Source organism: Clavelina lepadiformis, chromosome 3 (assembly GCF_947623445.1).
Source record: "Clavelina lepadiformis chromosome 3, kaClaLepa1.1, whole genome shotgun sequence".
In the NCBI taxonomy this organism is placed as follows: Eukaryota; Metazoa; Chordata; class Ascidiacea; order Aplousobranchia; family Clavelinidae; genus Clavelina; species Clavelina lepadiformis.
Genome location: NC_135242.1, coordinates 23,264,606 through 23,291,495, shown reverse-complemented (window position 1 = coordinate 23,291,495; position 26,890 = coordinate 23,264,606). Strand labels below are relative to the sequence as shown.

The window sequence follows — 26,890 nt, the reverse complement described above, 5'->3', positions numbered from 1 at the left end:
TCGGTTCCAAATCATTAGGCTTTTAACGTTGATCAAGATCATGCGTCGATCACATGATCTTGACCAGATCGGACTTGGTGCATGACAATTAAGGACCCACTTAAAACCTGGATCATATGATCTTGGTTTAATCCTTAATCCTTGATCAAGTTGATCTGTTGTGGTGCATCCCACCCTAAGTGTAATAAGTACAACTATATGTGTTGTTGTATCATTTCCTGTAATATGGTGTCTTCATCGGACTTGTCTTGAATGCGTTTTCTAAATAAAGCATTTAACATTTGCGTTTTTAGCAATGCTGTCAACTTTTTAATTGTTTACCAGTCAGTTTGACTTACATACAGTGCATGGCGCTTAGTGCTTACACTATGTAAAATAGAGGGTCTACTATACAAGTGCACAACCAGATGACGTCACACTTTGAGTCGCTGGGGCCTACTATACAAAGGTATTTTGTGGTTGTGCACTTTTATACTGGACCCGAAAAAAGAGTAATTTTTGTTAAACTTCATTGTATGATTTACCAGAATTATTTTAAACTCTTTTCAGATAATAAGAAACATGGCAACCACAGTGCCATCTTTTCTGCTGAGATGCTGTGGAACTTTAGGAAAACTGATGCAAAATTCTGGTTATATTTTAGGCACATGTTCACATTTTCGTGGTTTCCACCAAAGCGCTCACGTGTTGGCCTTGCGTGACCCGGGACAACACAGAAGAATAAGAGAACAAGCACAACAACACGTCAATAAATGGCACAGAGATCTTGGTGAATGGACCGACAAGAATGAAATGTTGTATCCACCGATGAATCCTGAAGATGGTATTCGGCCAGCCGAGATATATCATGGCCGTGCAAAGATTCGTTATCCCACAAAGAAAATGATTCACGTTTCCTGTTTAGTTCTGAATATGAATATTGATGAGGCAATTTCAAAACTAGATTACATTAACAACAAAGGTGCCAAAATTATCCGAGAAGTCCTTCTTGAAGCTCAGGAGCTGGCTGTGAAAGAACACAACGTTGAATTCAAATCAAATTTGCATGTTGCAACGTCATTTACGTCGAGACATTCTCAAATAAAATTTCCGATATTCCGAGCAGCTGGAAGACCACCTGCTATTGGTCACTGTCGTTTTGCCAACTACTATGTCATGCTCAGGGAGGGCCCGGCCCCGTTACCCGAACCCAAAATTACCGCCTTGGACAGCGCGTTGGAATATGTGGAATCACTAAGAAGGAGGACCATCCGCGATGGTCTGTGAAGAGGTGTTGTCAAATCTAGTATCGAGGAAACAAAATGTTTTTCAGTGAAACACCTCATGTTTTATTTGACAAGGTTCATTCACTTCTGTATGCATTGCTTTCTTTCCGTGGTGGACGATATTTGTGAAGTAATGAGTAGATGTTTTAAAAAGAAATGAGAACACTAAAGTGAAAATACTACATTGACCTTTCAAAACAACTGCAAATTTCATAATTTGTTTAACAGTTTTCATGATAATAAGTATTACAACTTTCATCAAGCACAACAATTTGGTTATCTTTTTGCATCTAGAACTTTGCTGGTTTTACAGTTGTCAGTGGTGGTAGATCAGTCTGTAAGACAGCAAGTTACAATATATGCATATATCACATAAAATTCTATGTTGTCGTCATGACCAAGGTATAAGACTAATGTTGACCTCGTAGAAGATTAGTATATTTCATTTTCTGGTTAAGTTTTTTTAAGGTAAAATAAACACTAAGCTAAGTATTCCTGTATTTGACAAGTGACAAACGTAGAAAAAAGTGCAACACAAGCTCATAATCTGCAAAAGCTGCCACTTAGTAGGTAAACGCAAACATTTAGGTGCGTCAGTTTAAAATCGTGTTTAATAAAATAAGTTTCAGCAACAAGTTTTGCGTTAATAGTATGTATGTGTTATTATAAAGGAATCCATCGATTCTGTGCATTGTACATGAAACTTTGACGACCGATTCTTTCAGGTCGGTAGGTTGATGGACCAGGGTTGTCCTTAGTTGGCAGGTGGTCGTACGTCCATCTTGACGTGTTCGAAACAAATGCACTGGATGACATGTAATGCTTTGATGGGCCTTCGAAATCAACGAGGTCATAGGATCCTGGACCAGGATTTTCAACAGGTGGAGGTAATGGCATTGCAGGAGCGCTGATGCATAAGTAGTGTTTGCGCCTGCATAGAAAAATAACATTTTTGCGGAAATCAGGCTTTTTAAAGAATATAAACTCAACCATTGGTATGGATAGTAGTGATCAGTGTATTTTTAAGGTGTTATTGTGGACCATAACGGTTACTTAAATTACTCCAACGGTCCCTCAAAATTTATTCTGCTGCAACTACAACGGAAAAATTAGCAGTTATAGTCTTTGAAAATTAGTGGCTTCTTAAAATTTCTTAGCAGTCGCCAAAGTAAGACCTTAAAAAACACTTGTGTTGAAATCAACATTTCTAAACGCCAGAAACGTGATAAACACTTTAACACACTCACTATAAACACGCTCTCACACAATGGACATTGCTATAATTTGTTTCCAAATAACACTGGTAGTTTTCAAACCAATCCGTTATCACACAATAATTATTGAGGTTTTTCTTACGGTAGAAGAAGTTTCTGTGGTGGGGACACGGGTTGGAAAGGTTTGTATGTCCCAGGACCTGGAACTTCAAGGGGCGAGGCGATAACTTGCCGCTTTGTGGTTGAATTAAAACTGGACATTGGGCCTTTGTTGACTTCACCATTACGAATGTTATAGTGGCCTGGATCAGAAGTAATACAGTGGCCATTTACAGAACCAGTGTTGATGTGATGTTGAAAAATAAAAACATTTACAAACTATGTAAGTGTAATGTTCATGCACCACAATTACTTTAAACCATAACTTGAATGGCAATAACAAGGTGAGCAAAATGCTGGATATATCAAAACTATTTCAGTCTATGTAAATATCTGTCACTCTGAACTTCAACTCACAGGGAGAAGGTATCCTTGTGGCACCAACTGCAGCTCCTTGACGTCCCGTCTTAGATTTAAATGCAGCTTCAGCAGCCACTACATACTTCTTACCCAAGTTAATATTTTGAACCTGGAAAGAGAGAAAAAAAGAGCTGTGATAACAACAAAAGGAAAAAATTAAGTATGATAACAGAATTTCTATAATTAAAATAAAAAGAATCACTCTGTTGCTAATACATTTCATTCTTGTCTTGGTTATCAAACAGAGCATTTAAAAGAGCGACAAAATGGTTACAGTTATATAACTATTTTTCAAACTTCACTCAAAACTGAGATAAATATTCAGCCTCTTGTTCTTTGGTTACAAATCTGTGAGTTACAGGCTTCTGGCCTTGGATTTATAATAAAGCTTTCAAACAGGTGATTATGTAATATATATAATAGCTTCTTATTTCACTATCTTAGTAATATACATATCTTAATTGCTACACTCATTATAATTGTGTTTATTTCCATATGTGTTCTAGATATTAGACACATCATTTTGTTATTACGAACTATACAAAACCGGACCACCCAACCAACAATGCAAAAGATCTTTGAAGGCTTCACAAATAATCTTGATTAAAACTGATGACAATTAAGCAGCGTACATTGTACCGGTTCGGAGCCGGTGCTCTTTGAGGTGTTATCAAAATATGATCCGTCTTCTGTGCGATCGGATGGTGGAAGCTGCTGCTGTTTGCCTGATTAAAGTCTTTTCTTGTTGTCAGCAGAGAGGGGAGATTGTAGGAACCTGCTCCTGGCAAAGCACCTGTGGGAATGCTTTTTGTTCTACGGCTCTGAAGAAATTATTTTAATTGTCTGCCCATAACTATAAAAAGACATAACAATCGAACAATAATTATCAAATAGAGCATGTCTTTTTACAAACAGTGCACAGCAAAAATATCAGCAACAGTGCAATGAACTGACTTTTGATGCAAAACTTCCAGTTCCTCTAGAGGAGAATGACGTAGAATTTTTTTCAATTTCCCTGTGAGTGCATTGATAATTCCCTGGGCCAGGAATTTCATTCTAAAAAACATTTTAATATTTTGGGGCTTTATTTGAGTTGATATAAATTTAGATAAATCAAGATTTAAATTCGTTTCATCCAAATTTGATTGAACAAACAAACACTTGATCCATTGTAAGACATTAAGCATAAGTTGATTCAATTTTACTTTCGCGAATCAAATAAATAAACAAAAGCCTAATTGCCAAGTCAATTAGACAGTACCACATAATAATCATCGCTAAATCTTTTTGCTTGACTTGAAAATCCTTTGCGATCGGAATTATTCGTCACAAAAGTTTGATATTTGGTTGGAATCGAAGATGTGGCAGCTGTAATTCCATTACCTTTGAAAATATCAAAAATTAGATGTTGGATATTACACTAAAGTCAAACACATGAAGCAGAAATTGAAAACAGTAAAAAATCTACCAAAAATACTCCAAAGGTTTTACATTTTAAACTAAACTTATCCTGAATCAAAAGTGTAGAGCAATATTTTTAAGTGATCAGACATTGTATTTTTTTTTTTGAGCCTCGTCGTTTAACATGCTTATGTGCAAAAAATATTGCATCTAGACACAATCACAAAAGGAACTGCGTCTCACATGATACCAGTGAGGTATTTGAAGTTGGTTGTAAATTGTTTCGTCGGGAGTTTCAAAATTTAGCGCAGCTGCTAAGTCACTACTAAGTAGACGTAAACCTAGGGTACAAAAGCAAGGACTACCCTATAAGCCTAGTTGCAACAAGTTTGCAGCAGATTAAAAATCTGCCGCAGGAAGGGTCGGACTCCTTGACCACATAAAACGAATTATGAACTGTTAATCACTCAGTCTAAGCCTATAAAAAAATTGTTAACCACCGTTACGATAATAACATAGTCAAATGCATTAACATAACCAACAGACCGACCTTTATATAGTTTCCCTGTAACACGAGAATGAATTCGATGCGCAGACTCCAGAGGGTGAATGCTATCGCTGGCCATATCTTCAAAATCTTAGCTGTCGGTTTTCGAATTCTACATTACTATTAGTACTTTGTTGTACTCTTATAGCAACTTTAACCAGACTATAACAAAAATATTATCCACAACTAGGACCTCCCATAATAGCCTGATACGATGAAAAAATTGTTCTAAAATGCACTCTTTTCAATTTACCATGACAACGAAGGGGATACCCCTGTCAAGAAACTGCTTAATTTCTATAGTAGTGGCTTGAAATTACTAGTGCCAGACCAAAAAATATAGTAATTTACAGATATTTTTTCTAAATTTTACAAAATATTTTATTAATTTTATTGCTACTCCCAAAAATTATGCCTAGAACTAAATACAAGCACACTGCCCTTCAAGCACATTTATAAGCTACACTGCCTTTTCGCAGTACACCTGAAGAAGCAACCTTATGCTTGCGAAAGCTAGTGTTGAAAAATAAAAAGTTATCCTTTAGAGTGCCAAATATACCTTGTTTTATATTTTACTATTTGAAAATCTGGTTAACACGGTTCAGCCAACATCAACTGCCTGAGAAGTATTACTGAGATACTGTTTGTGTTACAGCACTACACCCAACAGCAACATATGCACTTGTCAATTTCACGATTTCAATAATTTATTAGCAAAAATAAGTAGATTACAAGTCACAGTTATGAAGCAGGAGTACCATGAAGTACTGACGCATCTATATATGAAGAAATATTCAGATTTGATAAAGCTCAGTTAAACCCGCCGCACTCATACTGTATTTCTAACTTAATTTCATCACTACAAGAGAGCTTGGGTACAAAATCTCTTTTTCATTTGTGCGTGAGTTCATGTTGCAATTTTTCAAACTTGTCTGTGAACCACGATTGCGCTTCCTGTGACGTAACAAAACCAGGTTGTGAAAAAACCATAGAACAGCACTTCTTTTTTGTATAAGCTCACGACAGTACCTGCAAATTTTCATGCACTTTCATCGACTCAACTTCAACTCTTCGCAGCTTCTCCTCAGCTTCCTGCTTCTGACGGATCGCCCTCTTCATCGCAACTTCCATCGTCTGCCAAATAACATAGACACCTAATAATTTCCGCAGAGTGCTTTCTAGTTTCTGTCTCATGCATACATAGATTGGCATTCAAGTCAATATATCGAGGCCGAAATAGTCCCAACCCACAACAGATAAAAGCTTAAAAATACAGTAATAAGTTTGCCGATTAATCTGATATTTTGGATGGCTCTGACATTTGGAGCTACTTTGAGCAAAAGCATTGCATAAAATTGTAGGAATTGCTTGAAAAGTTAAGATTCTTATCGCGGAGCTCGGCTTAATTATTCGCGCATTAGAAGGTGAGTGACGAAGCGGGTTATGTTTAAGTGAACTCAATCATTGCAAGTTGCTCGACCTCCACTTTCTTGATGAGGATTTCTTTCTCACTCCTCTCCTTACTGACTTCATCTTCCAACCTCAGAGTTGTCTCCCTGGCAATCTTCTGGGCCTCGCTCAAGGCCGTGATGTCATCCTTTAGTGACGTCATCTGTCAATTACAATTAGGTAAATATCAACCGCTGAAACAAGATGCGATATTTGGAGTATCTCGGCGATCCAACAACACAGGATGAGTTGAACCTCTTGGTTGAAGGTTGAAATGATTCCCGCCTGCTTCTTGTTCTTTTCCATGTAATTCTGCTTCGTCTTCTCCAGTTCATTCAAATCTACATCCAGCGCCTGCGACAAAAACAACGAGAAGTTTGCATCACAATCAACTGTGTGACGTCATAATGGATAGGCTGGTTGACTTGCTTTGAACTTCTGTTCGGCGTTGGAATGTGTTTTCCTCTCGCGTTGGTATCTCTCAATTTGAAGTTTCTGATCTTTTAATTTTTCTTTTAATTTGGTCAGAGCACGTTCACGCTCAGCTAGCCTGCTGCGTAGGTCGGTGTTGCCCTTTGTGAGCTGACAATTGCGGCTTTGTGACGCGTCTTGCGACTTCTTCAACTGTAAAGCAGCCAACAACTGTGATAGCGAGCGGTCACAGAAAAACAGCTGGACGTTAAAATGTTGCATTCCAACGCAAACTGTCGTCTTTTAATGACAGGTTAATTAAATATTAAAAAGGAAGCTAACAGCAGAAAATGATATGCTTTAGTAATTTTTTAAGATTTAATAAAATCTAATAATGATTCATCTTTAAACTGGAGTCTACAAGAATAGAATAAGACTTAAGACTAAGTAAGTAACAATTTCAAAAAGACAAGTTTTCGAAGCCAAGCAAAATGAATGAACGCTGAAACGGAAATGAATGCATCGTAATCCAAACGTAATGACGTCATCAACTTACTTCGGCAATCTGGGCCTGATATTGCTTCCTTATCGCAGACCGTTCCCGAGAAAATTGCTCCTTCAACTGTTTCATACGGTCAGAGTGGGTTTGTGACGTCACTATTGCTTCATTGTCGTTCCTTTCCTGTTGTTCGACCAGAGAGTTTGTTCTTTCTCGCTGAATCTCCAGGTCAATCTGCGCATGCGGGATAACGTTGCGACATTATAGCAGTTATGTGTAGGTGGTAGTGATTTCACCAAGGAAGTAAATTTACAACGTGAGCACGATTAATTGAACAGATTATTGTTAATCGCCGAAAAAAAAGGAATTGTTCTATGCTTCGCATACTGAAGTGGTTCGGTCTCATATCGCGTATTTCATCATATAACACTGTACCGTTGTACTACATGCAATATCATAAGCTCGTAGCTCACCTTGCATTTTTCCAGATCCTGTTTCAGGGCTGTATTTGCATTCATGACGTCATCAAGAGAATTAGCGAGTCTGACGTTATCATGACGTGCCTTCTCCAGTGCTTCTAACGCCGGAGTCAACCGGGATTGTTCATCCGTATCTCGATCTTCCAGCGATGTCTGTAACCTAGCAACCTGCGCTCTAAGGTCGTTCGCTTCTTGGTCGAGTTTATTCCTAAGAACAATGGAAGCATTTTCCACCAATCTTTGTTTCATTTTGGCTGCCATGGTTTCATGAAATTTTAATTTAATTTATTGAATCTTTGTGGAAATACTAAAATTCGGCAACCAATCAATGTCAAATTACATTTTTTTCAATTTCATGAAAAAAGTATTTTCACGGCGCATAAATTGAAATAAAACTCTAAGAAAGCTGATGACGTCATCAACAACATCAAGGCAATGACATCATCAACAACAACCACGTCAACAGTCCCCCATCAAACTACCTCTCTGTAGCAAGTGCAGCAAGATGAGCGTCTTTCCTGCCAAGTTGACCTTGGACGTCATCAAGCACGCTCTGTACTTCGGCTTGGCGTGTCGCCACGTCATGCATGGTTGTCGTCAGCCGCTCGTTGTCGGCCTGGCAATCGGCCAGGTCACGCTTGAGCAAGCCTTGTTTATTCTTTTCCTGTTCCTGTGAAGAAGTATTTCCCGATACTCAGCAAAGAAAATGCTGAAATTCTGAAGGAGCCACTTACATTGTCATATTTTTGGTGAATAACGGTCAGAAATCAACAAACCCAAATCTAAGAACACCAAAACAAAGAAGAAAAACGAAATACTATTATATTATTATAATTCCGATAATCATGCAATCAACTATGTGGTCTCATCCACCTTTATAACGTCGACTTGAGCAAGGGCGGCTTCTTTGTCTTGGACGGCCTCATCACGTGCCACGATGGCCAGGTTAAAATCCGCTTCTTTCCGTTCCATACCGCTCTGAAGCTGGTGAAGAAACAAAAATTTATTTAAATGACAAATTGCAGAAAATATTGACGACATGTTTAAAAGTTAGAATTATAATTTGCTCTAAAATTGTCCAGGGGCTTGATCAGAACGCAGTATATGTCCTTATGTGATTTCCAACCCATACTACTTGCTAAGCATAAAGTAAGATTGAACGTAATGTTGCAAAATGCATGCGAGTTAGCAACCTGTTTCATATGAGCATTGCCCCTCTGCAAATCAACCCTCGCTGTGGCCAGTTCCGATGTCAGTTTCGAATATTTTTGTTCGAGCGCTCGGTTAGAAGCTCGAAGTTGAACCACCTGCGACTGCACTGATGCTACTGTCCGCAATTCCTCCTCTAATTGTTCAACTCGAGTCTGTCGGTGACAGAATGTAAAGATTTCAGAAAAAATAGCATGAAACCGCGGTTACCACATTAGAAGTTAAATTTTTCAATGAACACTGAGCTATTCATAAATAATATAACAAGAAAGAAAGATTAACATTTCCAAGAACCCGATTGTAAATAGTATGTTACTGTTATTGGCGTAATTAGTCGAAAGTTGGCCGCATGGTTCACCTGCAAACGTCCGTTATCATAAGCAAGTTGGCTTTTCGCAGCATTACTTGCTTGAGCTAGGTCTTGTGCCCTCTTGTAGGCTTGTTCCTGCTGCTCAACTCCAGCTATACGATGAAGAAGACGCTGATTCTCTTCTTCGAGCTGTTGTCTCTCCTTTGACGTCACCTCATGCTCCAGCTGAAAGAGCCAAAGAATGTTATTATCGAATTATTCAAGAATATTGACCTCCCAAGCGTACTGTGTAATGTGCGTGCTAACAACAATGTGCTGGCGACTGTTGTTTTTTGGTATAACTTCAGCGGCGAAAACTGTAATATTGACGGGAACAGACAAATAACTGCACCATACAAAACATTGCATGAAAAGTATACTCAAGTTGTTGTTAGTGTGGCGACTGTCAAACATTTCAGCTCAAAAATATTGACGTCATGATTGAGTTTCCAACGGTTGGTACGTGGTAGTGAGGCATAAGTGAAGCATGAAAAGATAAGTCAAACCTTCACTTCTTCCAGTTGTTGCTGAAGAAATTCTTTATCACGAGCGACATCAGATGTGGCTCTGTTCAGATCCCGCATCAGGGACTCGCGAGCCTTGACAGCCTGCTTCTTCTCTTTTACGGCATGAGCAGTTTTCTGCAAAAATGCAATTCTGGACTTTCTTGTTGTTCAAAGGCTTAAAGCACATAAACATATATGATAAAATGAAAGAATTAACTAATACAAGTTGTTACAAAACTAAAAGGGTAAGTTTAAATCTGTAAAATGTAGAAGAAAAATTATTAGCAGGAAGTTTTAAGACCACCTTTTTCTCAGCGATAATCCTTTCATTCATCTCATTTTCCTTCTCCAGGAGTTCTTCTTCCTTCTCGTTTATCTTCTTCTCTTGCTCTCGGATGCATTGTTCCAACAAATCTCTTCTTTCCTCCAGTTCTCTAAAACGCTTCTTTTCATTTTTAACAGTCTGAGGAGAGGAAGAACAATTTATTAATGTTGATATCTTGATCGTAAACAAAAGCAAAAAAGGTTCAAAAATCTGTTTATATATTTAGAAGAAAACTTGAAACCAGTTTTCGTCTTAAGTTTTTGGAAAGAAAAAATGACAGATTAGATTTGCAAACTATTACAAAAAAATTATTCTAAAACACTTCACTGTTATATGAAAAACAGAAGTTAAGGCTTTTGCAATTTATTGATCGACACATTGACAAGTAAGTTAGTTATTTTAATCATCTCAACCCACATCAATCAAACCACCTGTTTTAGTTCAATTCTGTGCTGCTCTTCTATTTCTTTTCTCTTTAATTTCTCCTCATTCCTCCTCGACGTTTCCTCCTCTTCTTTGTCTCTTTCATTTTGCTCTTTTCTCTCCATTCTATTTCTCTCTTCTACAATTTGTTCTTTCAGTTTCGAGTTTTCTGCTTCAAGATTGCCAAGAGCAGCCTGTGATGTAATAATTGAGAGATGAAGTTCCACAAATATTCATAAAAATTACAAGTGAGGGTAAGAATCATCTATATTATACCATTTAAAAATTCATTAAGTTTTTAAGCCTTGGTCAATGAAATGAAACTAAAACAATTTACAAAAAAAAACATGACTATCTCTGGCCTATCAATGTCGTAACTATCAGAAGGAATAACAACTAAGCAACCTTTTGCACATCAAGCATGACGTTGCATTGCTTCAATTCTTTCAGCAAAGAAGCTTGCTGATTGGTTATAGAAGAACTTTCCACCTCATTGTGATGTTGCTCTTGAATTAACCTGTTCATGATTAAGTAAGTTTTACGCTGGCAAATTGTACTGGTGCAATCTATAAACATTGTCACGAATTCTTATTGATTTAAACAAACCTTCTGATCGCCTCTTCTTTTGCGTTTAATTCTTCTTTTAAAGAGGTTAGAGTTTTTTCCAAATCACTCGCTTTTAAATGGAAATTTTTGGTTTCTTTTACCAAATTTTCGTTTTTCTCCTTGAATTTTCTGGCCTCTTCCTTATACAACTCCATCTTCAAAATTATGTATTGATTAGAAACACAATTAAGTGTCATCAATAAGGAATATCAAAAAATCGCTTTCGCAGTTACAATTTATTGCCTGTAGTGCTAACGGCAACAAGAAATACTAATTTAAAAAAGTTGTCAGGCTCTGCGTCAAGGTCTGACAAGGATGAAGCCCAAATGCTTCTTAAGTTATGAAAATGTTCTTGGATCTAGTTACTTCTACTTCTTGCTTTTAATCAACATTTCATGTTTTTCATGTGTGGCTGTCCGTATCCAAGAATCATCATCAGCGTCAACCTTCATTTTGTCTGGACGCTTGGTCTATATCTTGTTTAGCCGGGATCGACCGGCAATTCTTCAATTTCATTTACCTGAGCGCGCTCCTGCTGGATTGTTTCCTCCATGTCTTGCACTCTGGACAACAATGCAAGGTGCGAGTCTTCTATCGCTGTCCTCACTTCTCTCTCTCGTACCACTTCCTGTTTTACTTCTTCCAGTTTGCGAGAAAATTTCGCCCTTAACACTTCCTCTTCACCCGTAGATTGTTTACTTTTCTGGAGTGTTTTGTGTTTTAAATAAAAAGAATTAAATTATTGAAGTCAATTATTATTTTTAAAAGAAAAAATAAATTGATAAGAAAACTCTTTTAACTTGATGTGTAACTTAGTATGATACCTTATATTTTGACATTTAAATTAAGTGTATTACTTAAATAACTTCAATTAATAAATTAATAAATTTGACTTCATTTATTCTTTAAAACAAACAAAAGATTTCTCAACAACAAAACTCAGCTAAACAAAAGTGCCAGCGAGTTGTCAAGATCATTACCAGGGATTGCTCTTGCAATCTCTCATGAAGATCTTTCACTTCCTTCTCTGCCTCCTCCCATCTCCTTGTGCTGTCATCTCTCCTCCTGGCCTCCATCAACATCTCATTGTCTTGTTTCTTTACTTGATTTTCCAGCTCACTTATTTCCTCTTTCAACCTGGAAGGAAACATTGTTCAAAATAGTATAAGACGCACATTGCAAATATATCATAATGGTGTTGTGAAGGTTTTTACTGCTACAGACAGTAGATTACGTTATTCATTAAAAAGTTAAATATACACAACTACAACTTACATCATAAATTTGTAATGAGATTTAACACCAGGACAGAGACAAATGATATCGCAGAAAACTAACACAAGGTTATAATAAGATGCAAGAAAATCAGCCCAACTTCAAATTAAAATAGCAAAACTCACTTTTCGATCACAATGTTTTTCTCTCGATCTGAGGCTTCGTGAGATGTTTGCATCGCGCACAGACTAAGCTTGAGCGACAGAATAACACTTTCGGTCTTACATAGTCGACCCACAAGTTTAGAGTATTCTTCTGGGGGCACATTTCCTTTCTGATTTGACCTCATATTAAGCTTATTCTGAAAAGAAACTTTTGTGTAATTGCAGTCAAATTAAGTCAATCGTAATTTATGTTTCCATACACATCTTCAGTCATTTGACATGGCCAAGACTTTAAAACATGCTCTTTTTGTATATATGGGTTACAAACATTTATTATGCAGTACACTCAAAATAAGTGTCTTTATTTCAACTGCTACATGATACTACAATTACTGCATAGTTACCAAATTAACTTTTAAGGGTTCGATGGGGTGTTTTTTAAGAATTGATGGTCGTTGTGACTGTTTTTGTTTTGCTTCTGAACTCATTTCAAATCGAACAGATTTTTCTCCAGGCTTAAACCCTGCAATAAATGGCATCATCACATCAAAAAATTCATATTTAACTCTGCACTGTATGGATAAAAAAAACAATTAAACGAAACTTTCAGCAAACTTCTATGAAAATTGACGTAAGCATGAGACCTTTGTGTGAGGAAGCTGTATGTGTTGGCTGCATGTTCTTAGCATCTCCATCACCTTGTTCAAATCTGCACCAAAAACATAAGCATAACATACAAGAAATAAATAAAATTTATTTTCAGATACGAAAATAAGATGCGGTGCCTAAAATTTTTTAATATTATACAAACCAGCACAACTGTGTGGTAATATAAAGACAAATATATGCCAATTTTTAATATAAAACATTGAGGAATTGTTGATTATGAAATACAACTAACACCAAAGCGATTTGTTAATATGAAACAAAATATTAATATGACAAGATATAAATTTATACCTATTGTCATTAGCAGCAGTGGTAGGGCTTATACCAAGCTCCAATAACATTTTTGCAAGACTTTCGGTGTTATTTTCGGCACCGGCTAATCGTTCTTGCATAAGCTGAAGAACAAAATTAATTAGCTCAGTTTTGTTTAATCCAAGGTTAAATAATTTTTTAAAAACATTTGCAGAAATGACATTTCTTGTGAACGCAAAATGTTTGCATCATTAGTTTGTATTTGCAATAAATTATGTTGCAAATCAATGTTTTTTGAACAAGAGAACTTTAATCAAATGTTTCAGTTCCAAGTAGTTCACTTGAACAAGCTAACCATTTATGTTTATGATATACAAATATGGAAAAATTTTTTTTCTCAACTAAACTTATGTTGTTTTTGTTTGAATACAAAATACAATAAAATGTATCACATCTAAGCCTAGTATAAAACTGCAGCACAAACTGTGAAAACTGCAGCGCATTTGGTAAATTGGATGCTCACAGCGGGTTTATTCTGTATTTAAAATACAAATACTGTTGTTTGTATATGGTATGGTAATGTTTATCCTCGAACTCAGGAGAGTCTTTGCACGACTTAAACCCGGCAATGATTCCTCATCGCTCGAGCCCCGGTTACCGAGCTAATATGATAAATATGACCGCGAAGTTTGCAAAGAAATTGCAAACTGCAAATTTACCTTAATCGCGGCATCGTCTCTCTCCATAACAACTTGCTCCTTCAGGCTTAATATTCTCCAAAAAGTGACGAAACTTAGTTATCTTTTTATGGCGTCAAACATCCAAACTTTCATGACGTTTTGAACAAATCTTTTCGTTCCGCGTCGATAAACATGGATCACAATAAATTAAAGGTGATACGTCCATTGTCTATATTATTAAAAAGCTCTTACTTTTACTGTATAAGTTAAAAATTTCTTTTCAATCGTAAATTATTTAAATCTTTGCGTTTTAACCATGCAATAACTGCGGTAATGCGCACTTTATTATGCGTTGATAACTTAATCATTATCTTATCATAAGTGATATAGCTGACCATCTTTTACTTCCATTCACAACCGACCTGTGTAAAAGATTCTTACCGTGTGCACAGGCCACCTGAACGGGACTCTGATCTCATGGATGGAGTTCATTTTCGTGGTGTTTTTCTTCTTCCATCCAGACAAACAGGTCGGTTTCATCTTGACGGTGACACAGCACTTGTTTCCTGCCAAACTATCAGCGTAACTTTTTTTTATATTAAATGTGTTTAAATTATGCGTTTTGTAGTTTGGGTTTGGTGGCCGTGTTGACGCTAATAACTTTTTTACATTCTCTTATAAGTCCGTAATGCTCGTTTTTACCCTCGAGGCCTTGTCACATTTGCCCATCTAATTTTTGGAAATTATTGTCATTAACTGCTAAAATGTTTGCGACCACCTGCGTCAGCACAAGCTTTTCGTCCCCCACATTGAAGACGAAAAATAAAATGAATGAACGAATGAATCTTAACTATAACCTGCGGTGTACTTGTACTGACTTGTACTGACCTGTACTTTGTACCAAATAAAGGTCTCCAATGGGTTTTAGATTGGCTTCAAGATTTGCCTTATGCTATCTTTAGAGGGTATAACCGTTTATAACGCAATGCATAAAATTATCATTTTTTGGTTACGTTATTTAATGGCAAACAAAAACTACCAAATTTCGATACCAAATTTTCCTAGTGCCAGGAATTGCTTGGTCCTTGACGGACATTTGCCAACTACATTTATCACAATTATCATGAGTCATGATACCGGAAAGCTCAAAATATACTTTTCATTGGAGGTGGTAAGAGCAGCGAAACTTGGAGTTATAAAGAAATGTTATCAGTTAAGGAATAATGTAAAGTACAATAATCACAGAATATCAAAGCGTGAATGTTCAACCTCATAAACCAGAATACTTTATTTTAACAAGAAAAAATGTGCCTCACTGAGCATGGTGCGAATGCGATAACTGTGCTAGCAGCTAGCTTAATGTGTGGGATAAAATGAGAATATCCTTGAAGGTGTGGCGAACGCCGAACGATAATTTCCGTTTATGCGTTGATACGTGCTCAAGCCACAGTTTGTTTTGTTGAGCGTGACGGCTGACGTCACTGTTTGTGTACAATTAACATGTTCGATCAGCATTTATGCTTAGGTGTCAGAAGTTAGACAGCGTCCGCACTTGAAGTTGTGTAGTTTGACGTCCGATTTCTTAGGCCTAGTTGTTGATATTTAGATTCTAGGCTAATACGTAAATGCCCAAAAATTGCCGGCTCGGTAGCCGAGTAGTTGGAGAGTTGGTCTCCTAACAAATGTGGCTTGTATTCCATGTTCGATACCCAGTGGCGACATACCGTTCTAATGCCCCTGGGCAAGGCATAACGCCACTTGCTCCTGTTCAGTGGACCTGGTGTTCAGTTTTAAATTCGAGAATAACTATATTTAAAAAACAAAATATGAAATGTGTGACAATTGGAAGTTGCACAACAACTAGCTCTGTAATTGGGACTCGAGTATGAGGAATCAGCATTTTCGGGTTTAAGTCGTGTAAAAACTTTGCTCAGTCCCTAAGGTAAAGATCACCATACCAGTGTACCAATTACAAGTCAGGGTTTAAAAGTATCATTTATTTTTGCGATGTTGACTCTTGAAATTAACCATACATGAATCGCCTACTATATGAAATAAACTAATAAGAAAACTTGTTATTGCAGATCAGAGTTGGATCAATTGTAATTTGTAATTGAGCTGAATGTAATTAATTACATTTTTCATGTAATTGTAATTGTAATTGTAATTGAAGCATTTTTATTTTGTGTAATTGTAATTGTAATTGTAATTTGATAAAAATTTTGCCTAATTACAATTTCAATTACATTATTATTGAGACCTGGTGTGCTGTATGTGTAACGTCCAAATTAGCATTGTTGTCTATTCCAATTATATGATTTAACTGATAATGATTTATATAGATTTGGGTCGCCCAAAACTCCAAATAGCTTTGTCATTGTGTATCTAACCTCATGTTTCTTTGCCTTGAATTCCTTTCATTAGAGCCGATGAGCCATGCTTGCGTCCAGTTTCGTTGTGTCATATCTAGTCGCGCATCAGCTTTAATCCCAGCCAATTTGGTACATGTATTGCAGTTGTTATTCAGCAAGTGGAAGAAGAGATGAGACGTGAACTTGCACGTTTGTCAAATGTTTACTTGACAATTGATCTCTGGACTGGCCGCAACATGGCAAGTTTCTTGGGCATCACTATGCATTTTGTTGATGCAGAATGGAAGCTACGCAGCTTTGTCCTGGCAGTGGACTCATTTTTAGGGCGGCATACAGCTGAAAACATTGCTGAGGCTTATGACAACGTAATAGAAAAGTTTAGACTTACAACAAAAGTAAAAAAGGTTGTGTCAGACAATGCTTCCTCCATGATAAAAGCATTTCAGGTTTCCCTTCCTGATTTCACATAAAAACTGGTATATAACTGGCATAAAACTGGTGAAGAAATCAATGAGGACAATGAGAAGCAGTTGACTCCTGATCCTGAACAAGAAATGATCGAGGAAGGTGCTCATTACATGCTCTTCTCAATTTCTTAACAGAAAGAGTAAGCTGTTTTGCTCATACACAACTACTTTGTATTAAGGATTGTCTGCAAAATTCGGAGTTTGCTAAGTCTGGGAAGCAGCTGGGAAAGGTGGCCAAAATTGTAAATTCAGTAAGAAAATCTGTAAATGCTACCTCTTATTTGCAACGTAAAAAAATAACGTTAAGAGCACAGAATGTGACAAGATGGAATTCGCAGCTTGTTATGTTGCAAAGTGTCTTAATGGATCACGAAGAAGTTAACGCGGCTCTCACCTTGATCCAGTCACGGGAAAAAATAACAAATCAAGACTATTTGGCATTGAGTGAGCTCGTGAGTGTGCTACTGCCTTTCAAGGAAGCAATGCAGCAAGTTGAAGGAGAAAATATTGTAACATCCTCTTGCATTTGTCCGGTAGTGCTTGGCTTACTGAAAGCAATGGAACAACTAAAAAACTCAAATTTCCACTATTGCCAGAAACTGGCAGCTAATCTTAAAGACTCTCTTTCTAAAAGATTGTTGCCATATATAAATTCTCCGGACAACAGACTTGCATCTCTTCTTGATCCACGATTTAAAAACAGCTGGATTGAAGATGACGTTGAAAAAGAAGAAGCAATAGGTTTGCTAAAAACTCATGTGGCAAGGATTACGAAGAGAGTTGTAGCACAGAGGATGAAAACCCTGCAAAAAAGCCAAAGCTATTTAACTTCATGGCGGAAGGCTTAAAAAAGAAAAGACCAAGAAATTCAATAAGTGAAGTCGACAGCTATTTGGGGGTAGAAACCATGCATTTCGATGAAGACCCACTAATGTATTGGAAAAAGAAGTCAGAAGAACTTCCCACGTTTGCTACTTTAGCCAAGGATTATTTGGGACTAACAGCAACATCAGCCCCGTCAGAAAGAATATCTTCAATTGCGGGTAACGCAAGAAGAAATTTACTGGGGTCAGAAACTTTACGCACCCTAATGTTCATCAAATGCAATCCAACAGTTTTTGAGAAAGTGAAAATGTAAATGCGAACCAAAATTTTGCAATTTGTAGTTATCAGGAGCTTCTTTCCTTTTGCATTTATTTTAATTTTACACTCCTTATCGCTATCATCCTTATCGCTGTCGTCTTACCGCTATCAGCTTTTCGTTTGATTACATTTCATTGCCTGTCTTGTAGCCTATTCGTTGTTAGTCGTTGCCTGTCGCTCAAACTTTTGGTTGTTAACAGTCACTTAAAAAAATTTTGTGTTTGTATTTTTCAGTACTCATGATTAGGAATAGTTGAAATATTCGAAAACATTCGAATTTTTTTTAATTAAAGGGTATTCTACGTATCATGAATGAAACATGAATAGTTTGTGATTGTTGCTAATTACGTAATGTAATTGTAATTGTAATTGTAATTTGATATTTTTAGCACGGAGTAATTGTAATTGTAATGTAATTGAAACATGTAAGGGAGTAATTGTAATTGTAATTGTAATTGAACTGAATTAATGTAATTGATCCAACTCTGTTGCAGATGATTTAAAACTGATCTATTTTAGACTCTGGATCATTTGATTCCATTTGTGTTTGTCTGTTTGTTGCATTGAAACAACATCTGTAAACGTTCTTGGATTTATCTGAAAGTAATCAAACTAATGGCCAGTGCAGCGGCGTATGATCATTTGTTTAAATTGTTGATAATTGGAGACAGTGGTGTTGGCAAAAGCAGTTTACTTCTGAGATTTGCCGACAACACTTTTTCCGGTAGTTATATAACGACAATCGGAGTCGATTTCAAATTACGAACAATCGAGATTGATGGCGAAAAAGTGAAGTTACAGATATGGGACACTGCAGGACAGGAACGATTTCGCACGATCACTTCAACCTATTACCGGGGAACACACGGCGTGATTGTTGTTTATGACGTACAACGTGCTGAGTCGTTTGTGAATGTCAAGAGATGGCTGCAAGAAATCGAACAGAATTGTGACTCGGTGAATCGAATATTGGTCGGAAACAAAGACGACGAACCAGAGAAGAAAGTTGTCGAGACCGAAGATGCTGAAACATTTGCAGAGCAGATTAACATATCATTGTTTGAAACAAGTGCCAAAGAAAATAAAAACGTAGAGGAGATGTTTGTGGCGATAACTCGTCAGGTTCTGCAAAAAAAGAAGACATCCCTGTTGGACAAGCAAGACGCCGATCGAGTGAACCTTCACACGAAAAAGACAAAATCTAAAAAGAAAGGAGATTGTTGTTGAGTGTTTCCTGTTGGATTCAAGCCTCATTATCTATACTTAGAGTAAGATTATCTGCTAAAATATACCTAATCGCATTTGTTTTCCTTATTGATATTGCTGAGATAAATGTGTTATAATTATGTGTCTTAACATTTCTACATGTCACTAATTTGGGCTTCCTAAATTTATAGTTGAAGTAGATTACGTTATATTTACGTTCTGATGAAAACAAGACGTTTTCAATGAAAAATGTTGTTCTTCCAAAATGCATGTAAATAATAGGTGTTGCATTGACTATTCTGTATATTCTACCAGCCTACCTATTTTACTTGCTAAACTTTTAATGCATATTTGTCATATATACTATGATGATCGACTATTTCAGATAAAATTTAATATGCCAATGGAATTTATTTACACGTTGTCGTCCATAACTACAATTTGCCGCAAAATTTCTCTTGTTTCATCAAATTTTTATTGTATGCAGCAGCATTTATTTTGTGCTTTATTTCAAGCAGCAAACGTTTATAATTTGAATAAATTTTGAAATCTATTGCTATGTTTGGCACACACTGTGACAGTGAATGAGTGCAGTAATGTGCAATTGCTCACATTTTTATTTGCTTATAATTGTAGCCATAAGATTTTCTACATTCTAATGCACGTTGATTTATGGAATATTGTTACATGATGAAATTTATCTGTTATAAGTGGTGCATTGACCTGTAAGAAGATGAAATTAAGTTGCGATTATTTATCAGTGACAGATTTGAGCTAAATAATCCATGCAGATGCTACTTACTATTAGATATTAACCGTTATAAATGTAATGTTTGCTGATATATGTTCCTATTTTTTTAGTCCATATTTTTGCATTTAAATATAATAGCACTCTTATTTGCAGTTGTCGATGTATTTTTATCTCTTGTATTATTGCGGTAATGTTTTTTCATTGAATCATTAAAACACTTATATTCGTGTAAAATACTTTTGCTTTTACTTTATGAGTGATTTTATTCAAGTGCTTGTTGCTCTTTGTAGAGAAGTGTCGTGATGAAAAATTAATGATTTACATCTACTTGCTTGCTCATCTAATCCTTGTTGAATTGTCACTTTTTAATTTGTCATTCTTGAGTAGATCAAAGTCAGTTTATACGTGATCATCCCCATATGAAATTTAATTATGTCTTTATCAACGTTCGCATCCAGAAAACTTATTCAAGTTTCAAAGTTGACAAATTTGCGTTCAAAACGGGGCCTACAGTTTTCTGCGCAGGTAGTGAGCTTATAATGTTGACGATATTCAAAATAGAAAATCAAATTTTGACACTGATACTAAAGCTTAATATTCAAACACTTATAATTGAAAGAGTTGTCCTATACAGCTAGCCCCATGCCTTCTGAATAAGATGTTTATTGTTGCAGCTGTTATACAAAGATCACCATAGACGAAGCATCCATGAAGCTGACAATTACTGGGCTGAGGCAGCGAGTCAACTGGTCTGGCACAAAAAGTGGAATCAAGTTTTGGACGATTCCAACCCTCCATTTACAAAATGGTTAGAATACTTGAATAGTGAGAATTATGACCGAACTATAGAAAACACAGTTAGTTGTTTTCACCATACAATGTATTTGTGATATATAGCTTGTAAAAAAAGACGCTGTTTGTTAGATAAAAATACTTTTTATGCAAGCTTAGTTACTAATGCCTTTATCACCCTATCAGGTTCACCGGGGGTGAAATTAGTCACTGCTACAACTGTATCGACCGGCATGTGGATGATGGGGCGGGACACAGGGTTGCCATTGTTCACGATAGCCCCGTCACAAATTCTACGTCAAAGTTGACTTACAAAGATCTGCAGACACAGGTGCAAGGGTGGTTGATTCATACCCTTTGCAGCTGTTTGCTCCTTTTAAATTGACTTCTTTTAACATCACAGGTTTCACATTTAGCTGGTGCGCTTTCAGACATGGGTGTCAAGAAGGGAGACCGTGTGATGATATATATGCCCATGATTCCGCAGGTGAACGATTGAATAAGATTTTTTTATACAACCCTGGTCTGTCGTTGTGTTGAATTAATCCTGTTGTATTTACGTGATAAATTGATTAATGTTAGTTGTTTGTCATGGTGTAGGCATTGTAATGGTGTAGGCTTTACATGTTAATTGTTTGTGACAGGCGGTGGTGGCGATGCTGGCGGCCGTTCGTATTGGTGCTGTTCATGTTGTCGTCTTTGGTGGTTTCGCCGCTAAGGAGTTGTCAGTGAGAATGGACAATTGTAAACCAAAGTGAGTTGAAAGATGATTCTGTCACTGTTCGATAGCTTTTTGACATCAGCGTGTGTTTATACATAGATGATAATGAGCTTCTTTACTTCAGGGTTATTATATCTGCCAGCTGTGGCGTTGAACCTTCTCGAATTGTCCATTATAAACCGATGCTTGACCAGGCGATCGAACTTGCACAGCACAAGCCACTTAAAACCATCGTTTATCAGCGTCCCAACTTGGTAAAATGCACAAATATGTTTAAGCATATACAAATTCAACTAAGAAATATGTAATAGGATGTATTATTATTTCCAGTGATTTAAAATCTGACTCTGATTTGTATCATTGTCTTGCACACATAGGACAGAGGTGCTTTGTTAAAAGGTCGCGACCTTGACTGGGACGATGTAATATCAAGAGAAAGGTGGCACGATTGTGTTCCAGTCGAATCAAATCACCCGATGTATCTCCTCTACACCTCCGGCACAACAGGTGTCCCGAAAGCAGTCGTTCGTCCAACTGCCGGCCACTCTGTTGTCCTGCATTGGAGTATGAAGGCCATATATGGCATGGATCCAGGCGAGGTTGGTAATCAATTTAAAGTTTTTAACATTGATGTTTTCAAGTCTTTTTCACTATAGTTGACAAAATAGAGCTGCCCCTTCACCATTTTACACAGGATTTTCTTAAAGTTAACTTTGCTTACTGCTAAGAAATTTCAACAGATCCCAACTATTACACTTTAAAGTCAAACTTCTTATTTCTGCTGTAGTTGCAAAACTATAAGTTTTGAGAGGTCATTAGAGAATTTAAAACACCGTTTTAGCCCCCAGAAAACATCTTAAAACCACTCTTGCATACTTAAAAATGGACAGAAACTTCTCTGCAAAAGTCCTCTGCCTGTCTTGCATGTTGTCAAGCATAGTGCTGGTATGTTTAGCCAGCTCGCTTCAATCTTAACTGTACTCAATATGAGTTTAGAACTTGTAAGTTTTGAATGAAGGTCTTTTGGTCGGCTTCCGATCTTGGTTGGATCGTTGGACACTCTTACATTTGTCATGCTCCACTGGTCCACGGAAACACAACCCTAATGTTTGAGGTTCGAAATTTTAGAAATTTGTGGTGCCAAATTAAATTTCTGTAAATTTTAACTTAGGTTTTTTGGGCAGCGGCTGACTTAGGTTGGGCTGTCGGCCACTCATACGGCTCGTACGCTCCGTTATTGCAAGGGTCACAATCAATTCTTTTTGAGGTGATAATTTGCATGACCTTGATCATGTCGTGGTGCTTGTAATGACTTTGAAATAACATCGGAATGTCAAGTCAAAGTAGCTACATTTGTTGGCATGGAATAAGACTGGCTTAGATGAGTTCGTGGCTTGCTTTGTTCATCATTGTTGTGGCTTGACATTGAATAGAGTAAAAATAATTAGTTGAAAACTGACTTTACAATTATGCATGTTTATTGTCGATTGTTGAAAAATTTTCGCACGGATTTACTGTTGCGATAAGTAGGTAGTTGATGTAATAGAATAATACAACTGCATGCATGGTGGCAGATTGACACTGAAAGATTATTCTGTTGTTGAAATTTATGTTATTTTAGGGCAAACCAGTTGGCACCCCAGATGCTTCCACATTTTTTCGTGTAATAAAAGACCACCAGGTGGCAGCACTGTTTGTTGCCCCCACAGCTTTGCGTTCAATCAAGCGTGAAGACCCAAATGCAGATTTTGCAAAACAATTTGACATTTCCAGGTGAATTAAAGATCCGACTGTATTGTTTCAGTTTGTTGTGGATTTGATGAAGTTCATAGAGCTTTCATTGCATTCTGACAATTATTTTATAAAATTTTCTTCGATAAATTTTGAGAGCCAGTTTCAGTTCTAAACTTTTCCAACCGCTCACAAAAGTTGTTTTCAGCTTAAGAACGCTCTTCGTTGCCGGGGAGCGTTGTGACACTGACACCCTCTATTGGTCACGAAAAGCGTTTAAAGTCCCAGTTTTGGACCATTGGTGGCAGACGGAGACTGGGCATGCTATCACCGCTTCTTGTGTGGGCCTTGGCAACAGACATGACCCGCCTGATGGTTGCGCCGGCCTTCCTGTTCCAGGGTGGGATCGTGAGTATTTCTTGCCACGTCATCCCCTGGCAGTTGCAGGTCAATTACTAACAAACTTAATCCAATTCAGTGCGAATTGTTGATGACAACGGCAGTGAAGTCCCTCGTGGACAGTTGGGAAATATCGTCGTGAAGTTGCCGTTGCCGCTTGGATCATTTCTCACACTTTGGGAGAATGACGACCGGTTCAGAAACGCCTACTTCACAAAGTACAAGGTAAGCTACATGGGTATTGATTGTGTAGAATATCAACATATTGGAAGGTTATTTTTTTAGGTTGTTTCCATGAATACCCTCTCAATATCAGATGTTTAAGACTTGTGCTGTTTTATTCCGATTGACTTAGGATCACATTATTTCCTGACAGTTTATTTTCGTTGCCAGGGTTACTATGACACAATGGACGCCGGCATCCAGGACGAGGAAGGTTATGTCTCTGTGATGTCACGGACTGATGATGTCATTAATGTAGCCGGACATCGTTTATCTTGCGGACATATCGAAGAGGTTGATACACACCGTGATGTTTTCTGTTTATACTTGCTGTGGTTGAGTTGTAGATTTTCTTAGAAATAGTTGACATATGGGAAGAGCTGCCCCATCATGTTCCTGGTCTACTTTCTGTCCCATTGTTTAGGCCATTGCTTCTCAACCTTGTCCAACTGGCTGCTTAATTTTACTGACCGTTTTAGTTTTGCGGCCCATGGCCAATAAGTATGATAACTAAATTTTCTGAAAAATCTTGTTTAGTCAGTTTATACAAATGAGTTAAAAATATGTTGTCTTTTTCAAAAATGTTACCGCCGTCAGGTTCCACAGTATTCGCTTTTTCTACTCTAACATTCCTAGCATCGTGGTCCATAAATAGCTTCGCAGTCCATTGGTAGAGAAGCACTGATCAAGGACACTTTGTCAGAGTTAATTTTATTAAGAATTGTTGTAATAGGTGATTACCAACCACGACGGCGTTCTTGAAAGTGCAGTCGTCGCCAAAGATGACAAAGTTAAAGGGTCGATCCCATTTGCGTTTATCGTTCCCAAACCAGGTGCAGTTCATTCAGCCTCTACGTGCGAGAAAGATTTTTTCATATGATAACATTTTAGTTTTGCAGTTAGTAGTGTTTAAAAGCTACTCAACCAGAGGTTCCTGTCATTTTGTTGTGTAGTTGAAGTTGGCTAAAGGAATGATATTCTTCCTGTAACTGCAGATAAATTGGACCTGCCTCTACTGCTCACTGATGTAGTTTCTCTTGTACGCTCGGAGATCGGGCCTGTTGCCGCATTCAGGGACGCAGTGTTTGTTCCGCGGCTTCCGAAAACGCGTTCAGGGAAAACCCCTAGAAATACCCTGCAGGCGATTTGCAATGGGAAACCTTACAAGGTTAGTTCTGGTTAAAACGTAAAGATTGAGAGTTGAGATTTTTAAATTTTTCAAGAAAAATCACGCATATTTCGAAAAAGTACTTGATGGTTAAAACAAGATTCTTTAACCATTTACGAATAAAATTATCAGGCTACGATATGAAGCCTGTTGAAGTCTAAACTTTTGTTACTCTCGCCACCATCTGAAAACTGTCAATTTCCTTTCCTTTAGGTCACTCCAACGATAGAAGACGACACAGTCTATCCTGAGTTAGAAGAAGCAATGAAATTGTACAACGATAAAATGAGATAAAAGCGCCTTCGACTCAAATTGCCTGTCTATAAAATCGTTCCATAAATTTACAAAGCCACACCACGTCTGTTGGTGCTTGCTTTCTGTTCAAATTAGCTTAAAGTCAATCAAGCCCATTTAGTGATTGACAGTTGCAGTAAAAACTTTGCTGGTTGCCTTGCTCTTAAGTTGTCTATTTATTTGCTTCATACAGTTGATTTTATTACTAATTTGCATTCTTTACCCGTTGTCATGGAAATCTACCGTCACTGTGTTTGCAAAACTAAAGCCTTTAACCCACCATTCACAAGGCGACATTCTCTCATTCGCCTTGTGAATGGTGGTTAAAAGACTCTACCACGCTTTGTGTGCTCAAGTTCAAAATCACTAGAGCGTAGTATGACGTAGGCACTTTCTCGTTCGCCTTCTGACTGGTGGGTAAAAGGGCAAGCCGTGTGCTTTAAGACAATTTTAAGCTTTTCTGCTTGATTGTGCCAAAGTATTATTTTGTATGAAATGTTTCAACCAATTTCAATTTAATTTTACATCCATCTTAGTGCAATAATTTCCATTAATCATGCAATTGTAATATTGTGAAAATATGTGTGCATTGTGTTGCAATTAACACAGTTTCAAGGTGTTCCTAAGATATTGCATTGCTTTTAAATGAGTGTCGCTTCTGTTGTAATGGTTGCTAACCGAAGTTAATAAGCAGCAAGAACATTTATTTATTCAATTTAGGAAAACCTTTGTATCCATCAGGATAACTTTAGACACTTCAATTCCTAACCTCACATCAACTTTTGTGTTGCAGCTACTGGTGGTGGTCAGTAAAGAAATAGTCTACTAAGTAGATTTCTTCTACTTTGGCTAATTCCGCTCTTGAGTAAGTTTACCAAATGCTCAAGTAGAAAGCAGTCAGTGTTTTAGTTCAAAGATAATTTTCATTTGCAACAAGATCTGCATAAAGCGTTCGCATACACTATACAGCATGATTTTCGTGTAACAATTCTCTGACAAAGGACAAAATTCTGTTTGAAACTATTTAGCTTCATTCAGCATTTTCTTGCAGTTGTATTCAATGTTCCCTCTAAGCTGCGCACTGCTGACACTGTCTCCGCGCACAGAAAATCTGTGCTGCGCATAAGAAAAAAATCCAACCTGAATTGAAAATAAAATAAACGCATAATAATGGCCGCAGTGCGCACGTGGAACGTTTGATGTTGCCCACAGTGGTCCAAGGGACCGCTCAGGGAGTTAGTGTGTTTGCTCAGACTCGTGAAAAATTAGAGGGAACATTGGTTGTATTGCTGCCAGCAAGGTCGTGCAATTTGTGCTTTCACAACCTCATATTTTATATCGGCAACTACTTCTTACTTAGTAGCTTAAAATGTGCTAATTTCTACTTCCTACTTGAGTAGTTTCAAACAGCAATACTTCATATTTGTAGTGGAGTAGACGTT

The 26,890-nt window shown here is 37.2% G+C and overlaps 5 protein-coding genes and 1 long non-coding RNA gene across 8 annotated transcripts; 4 read left to right on the top strand and 2 right to left on the bottom strand.

Annotated features, from left to right (window-relative positions):
- The first annotated feature begins 256 nt into the window (after positions 1-256).
- On the top strand, positions 257-1,536 carry LOC143449914 (large ribosomal subunit protein uL22m-like). Its single transcript, XM_076950250.1, has 2 exons — positions 257-448; positions 550-1,536. The coding sequence occupies exon 2, from the start codon at positions 562-564 to the stop codon at positions 1,264-1,266; it is 705 nt and encodes a 234-aa protein (XP_076806365.1). The 5' UTR covers positions 257-448; positions 550-561; the 3' UTR covers positions 1,267-1,536.
- Positions 1,537-1,691: 155 nt separating this feature from the next.
- LOC143449913 (O(6)-methylguanine-induced apoptosis 2-like) lies at positions 1,692-5,165 on the bottom strand. The gene is made up of 7 exons (XM_076950249.1): positions 4,950-5,165; positions 4,260-4,381; positions 3,953-4,054; positions 3,631-3,819; positions 2,996-3,107; positions 2,622-2,781; positions 1,692-2,196 (listed from the first exon to the last, which is right to left on the bottom strand). The coding sequence occupies exons 1-7, from the start codon at positions 5,023-5,025 to the stop codon at positions 1,929-1,931; spliced, it is 1,029 nt and encodes a 342-aa protein (XP_076806364.1). The 5' UTR covers positions 5,026-5,165; the 3' UTR covers positions 1,692-1,928.
- LOC143449915 (uncharacterized) lies at positions 2,726-3,644 on the top strand. Its single transcript, XR_013114622.1, has 4 exons — positions 2,726-2,861; positions 2,998-3,158; positions 3,244-3,397; positions 3,505-3,644. It is a non-coding gene; the product is annotated as an uncharacterized LOC143449915 (long non-coding RNA).
- Positions 5,166-5,636: 471 nt separating the features above from the next.
- On the bottom strand, positions 5,637-14,357 carry LOC143450340 (coiled-coil domain-containing protein 150-like). The gene is made up of 23 exons (XM_076950848.1): positions 14,222-14,357; positions 13,542-13,645; positions 13,226-13,290; positions 12,986-13,104; positions 12,603-12,778; positions 12,183-12,339; positions 11,723-11,905; positions 11,203-11,357; positions 11,002-11,113; positions 10,605-10,790; positions 10,153-10,311; positions 9,849-9,983; positions 9,352-9,528; positions 8,978-9,148; positions 8,658-8,768; positions 8,267-8,454; positions 7,779-7,992; positions 7,363-7,539; positions 6,825-7,019; positions 6,651-6,749; positions 6,427-6,558; positions 5,976-6,080; positions 5,637-5,900 (listed from the first exon to the last, which is right to left on the bottom strand). Exons 1-23 carry the CDS (start codon positions 14,246-14,248, stop codon positions 5,838-5,840), a joined length of 3,210 nt encoding a protein of 1,069 aa, XP_076806963.1. The 5' UTR covers positions 14,249-14,357; the 3' UTR covers positions 5,637-5,837.
- Positions 14,358-16,308: 1,951 nt separating this feature from the next.
- Positions 16,309-20,514, top strand: LOC143448907 (ras-related protein Rab-35-like). Its single transcript, XM_076948839.1, has one exon. It carries the CDS (start codon positions 18,780-18,782, stop codon positions 19,389-19,391), a length of 612 nt encoding a protein of 203 aa, XP_076804954.1. The 5' UTR covers positions 16,309-18,779; the 3' UTR covers positions 19,392-20,514.
- LOC143448906 (acyl-CoA synthetase short-chain family member 3, mitochondrial-like) lies at positions 20,507-26,596 on the top strand. 3 transcript variants are annotated; one of them, XM_076948837.1, is made up of 15 exons: positions 20,507-20,646; positions 20,796-20,929; positions 21,100-21,244; positions 21,317-21,400; positions 21,558-21,667; positions 21,759-21,888; positions 22,012-22,233; positions 22,653-22,748; positions 23,256-23,407; positions 23,574-23,773; positions 23,844-23,989; positions 24,158-24,280; positions 24,720-24,819; positions 24,982-25,154; positions 25,368-26,596. In XM_076948837.1, exons 1-15 carry the CDS (start codon positions 20,554-20,556, stop codon positions 25,446-25,448), a joined length of 1,989 nt encoding a protein of 662 aa, XP_076804952.1. In that variant the 5' UTR covers positions 20,507-20,553; the 3' UTR covers positions 25,449-26,596. The 3 variants fall into 3 exon arrangements, with proteins under 3 accessions (XP_076804952.1, XP_076804951.1, XP_076804953.1); XM_076948836.1 differs by lacking the exon at positions 22,653-22,748 and adding an exon at positions 22,806-22,901 and having other exon boundaries at positions 25,368-26,595; XM_076948838.1 differs by lacking the exon at positions 22,653-22,748 and having other exon boundaries at positions 25,368-26,595.
- The last annotated feature ends 294 nt before the right edge of the window (positions 26,597-26,890 follow it).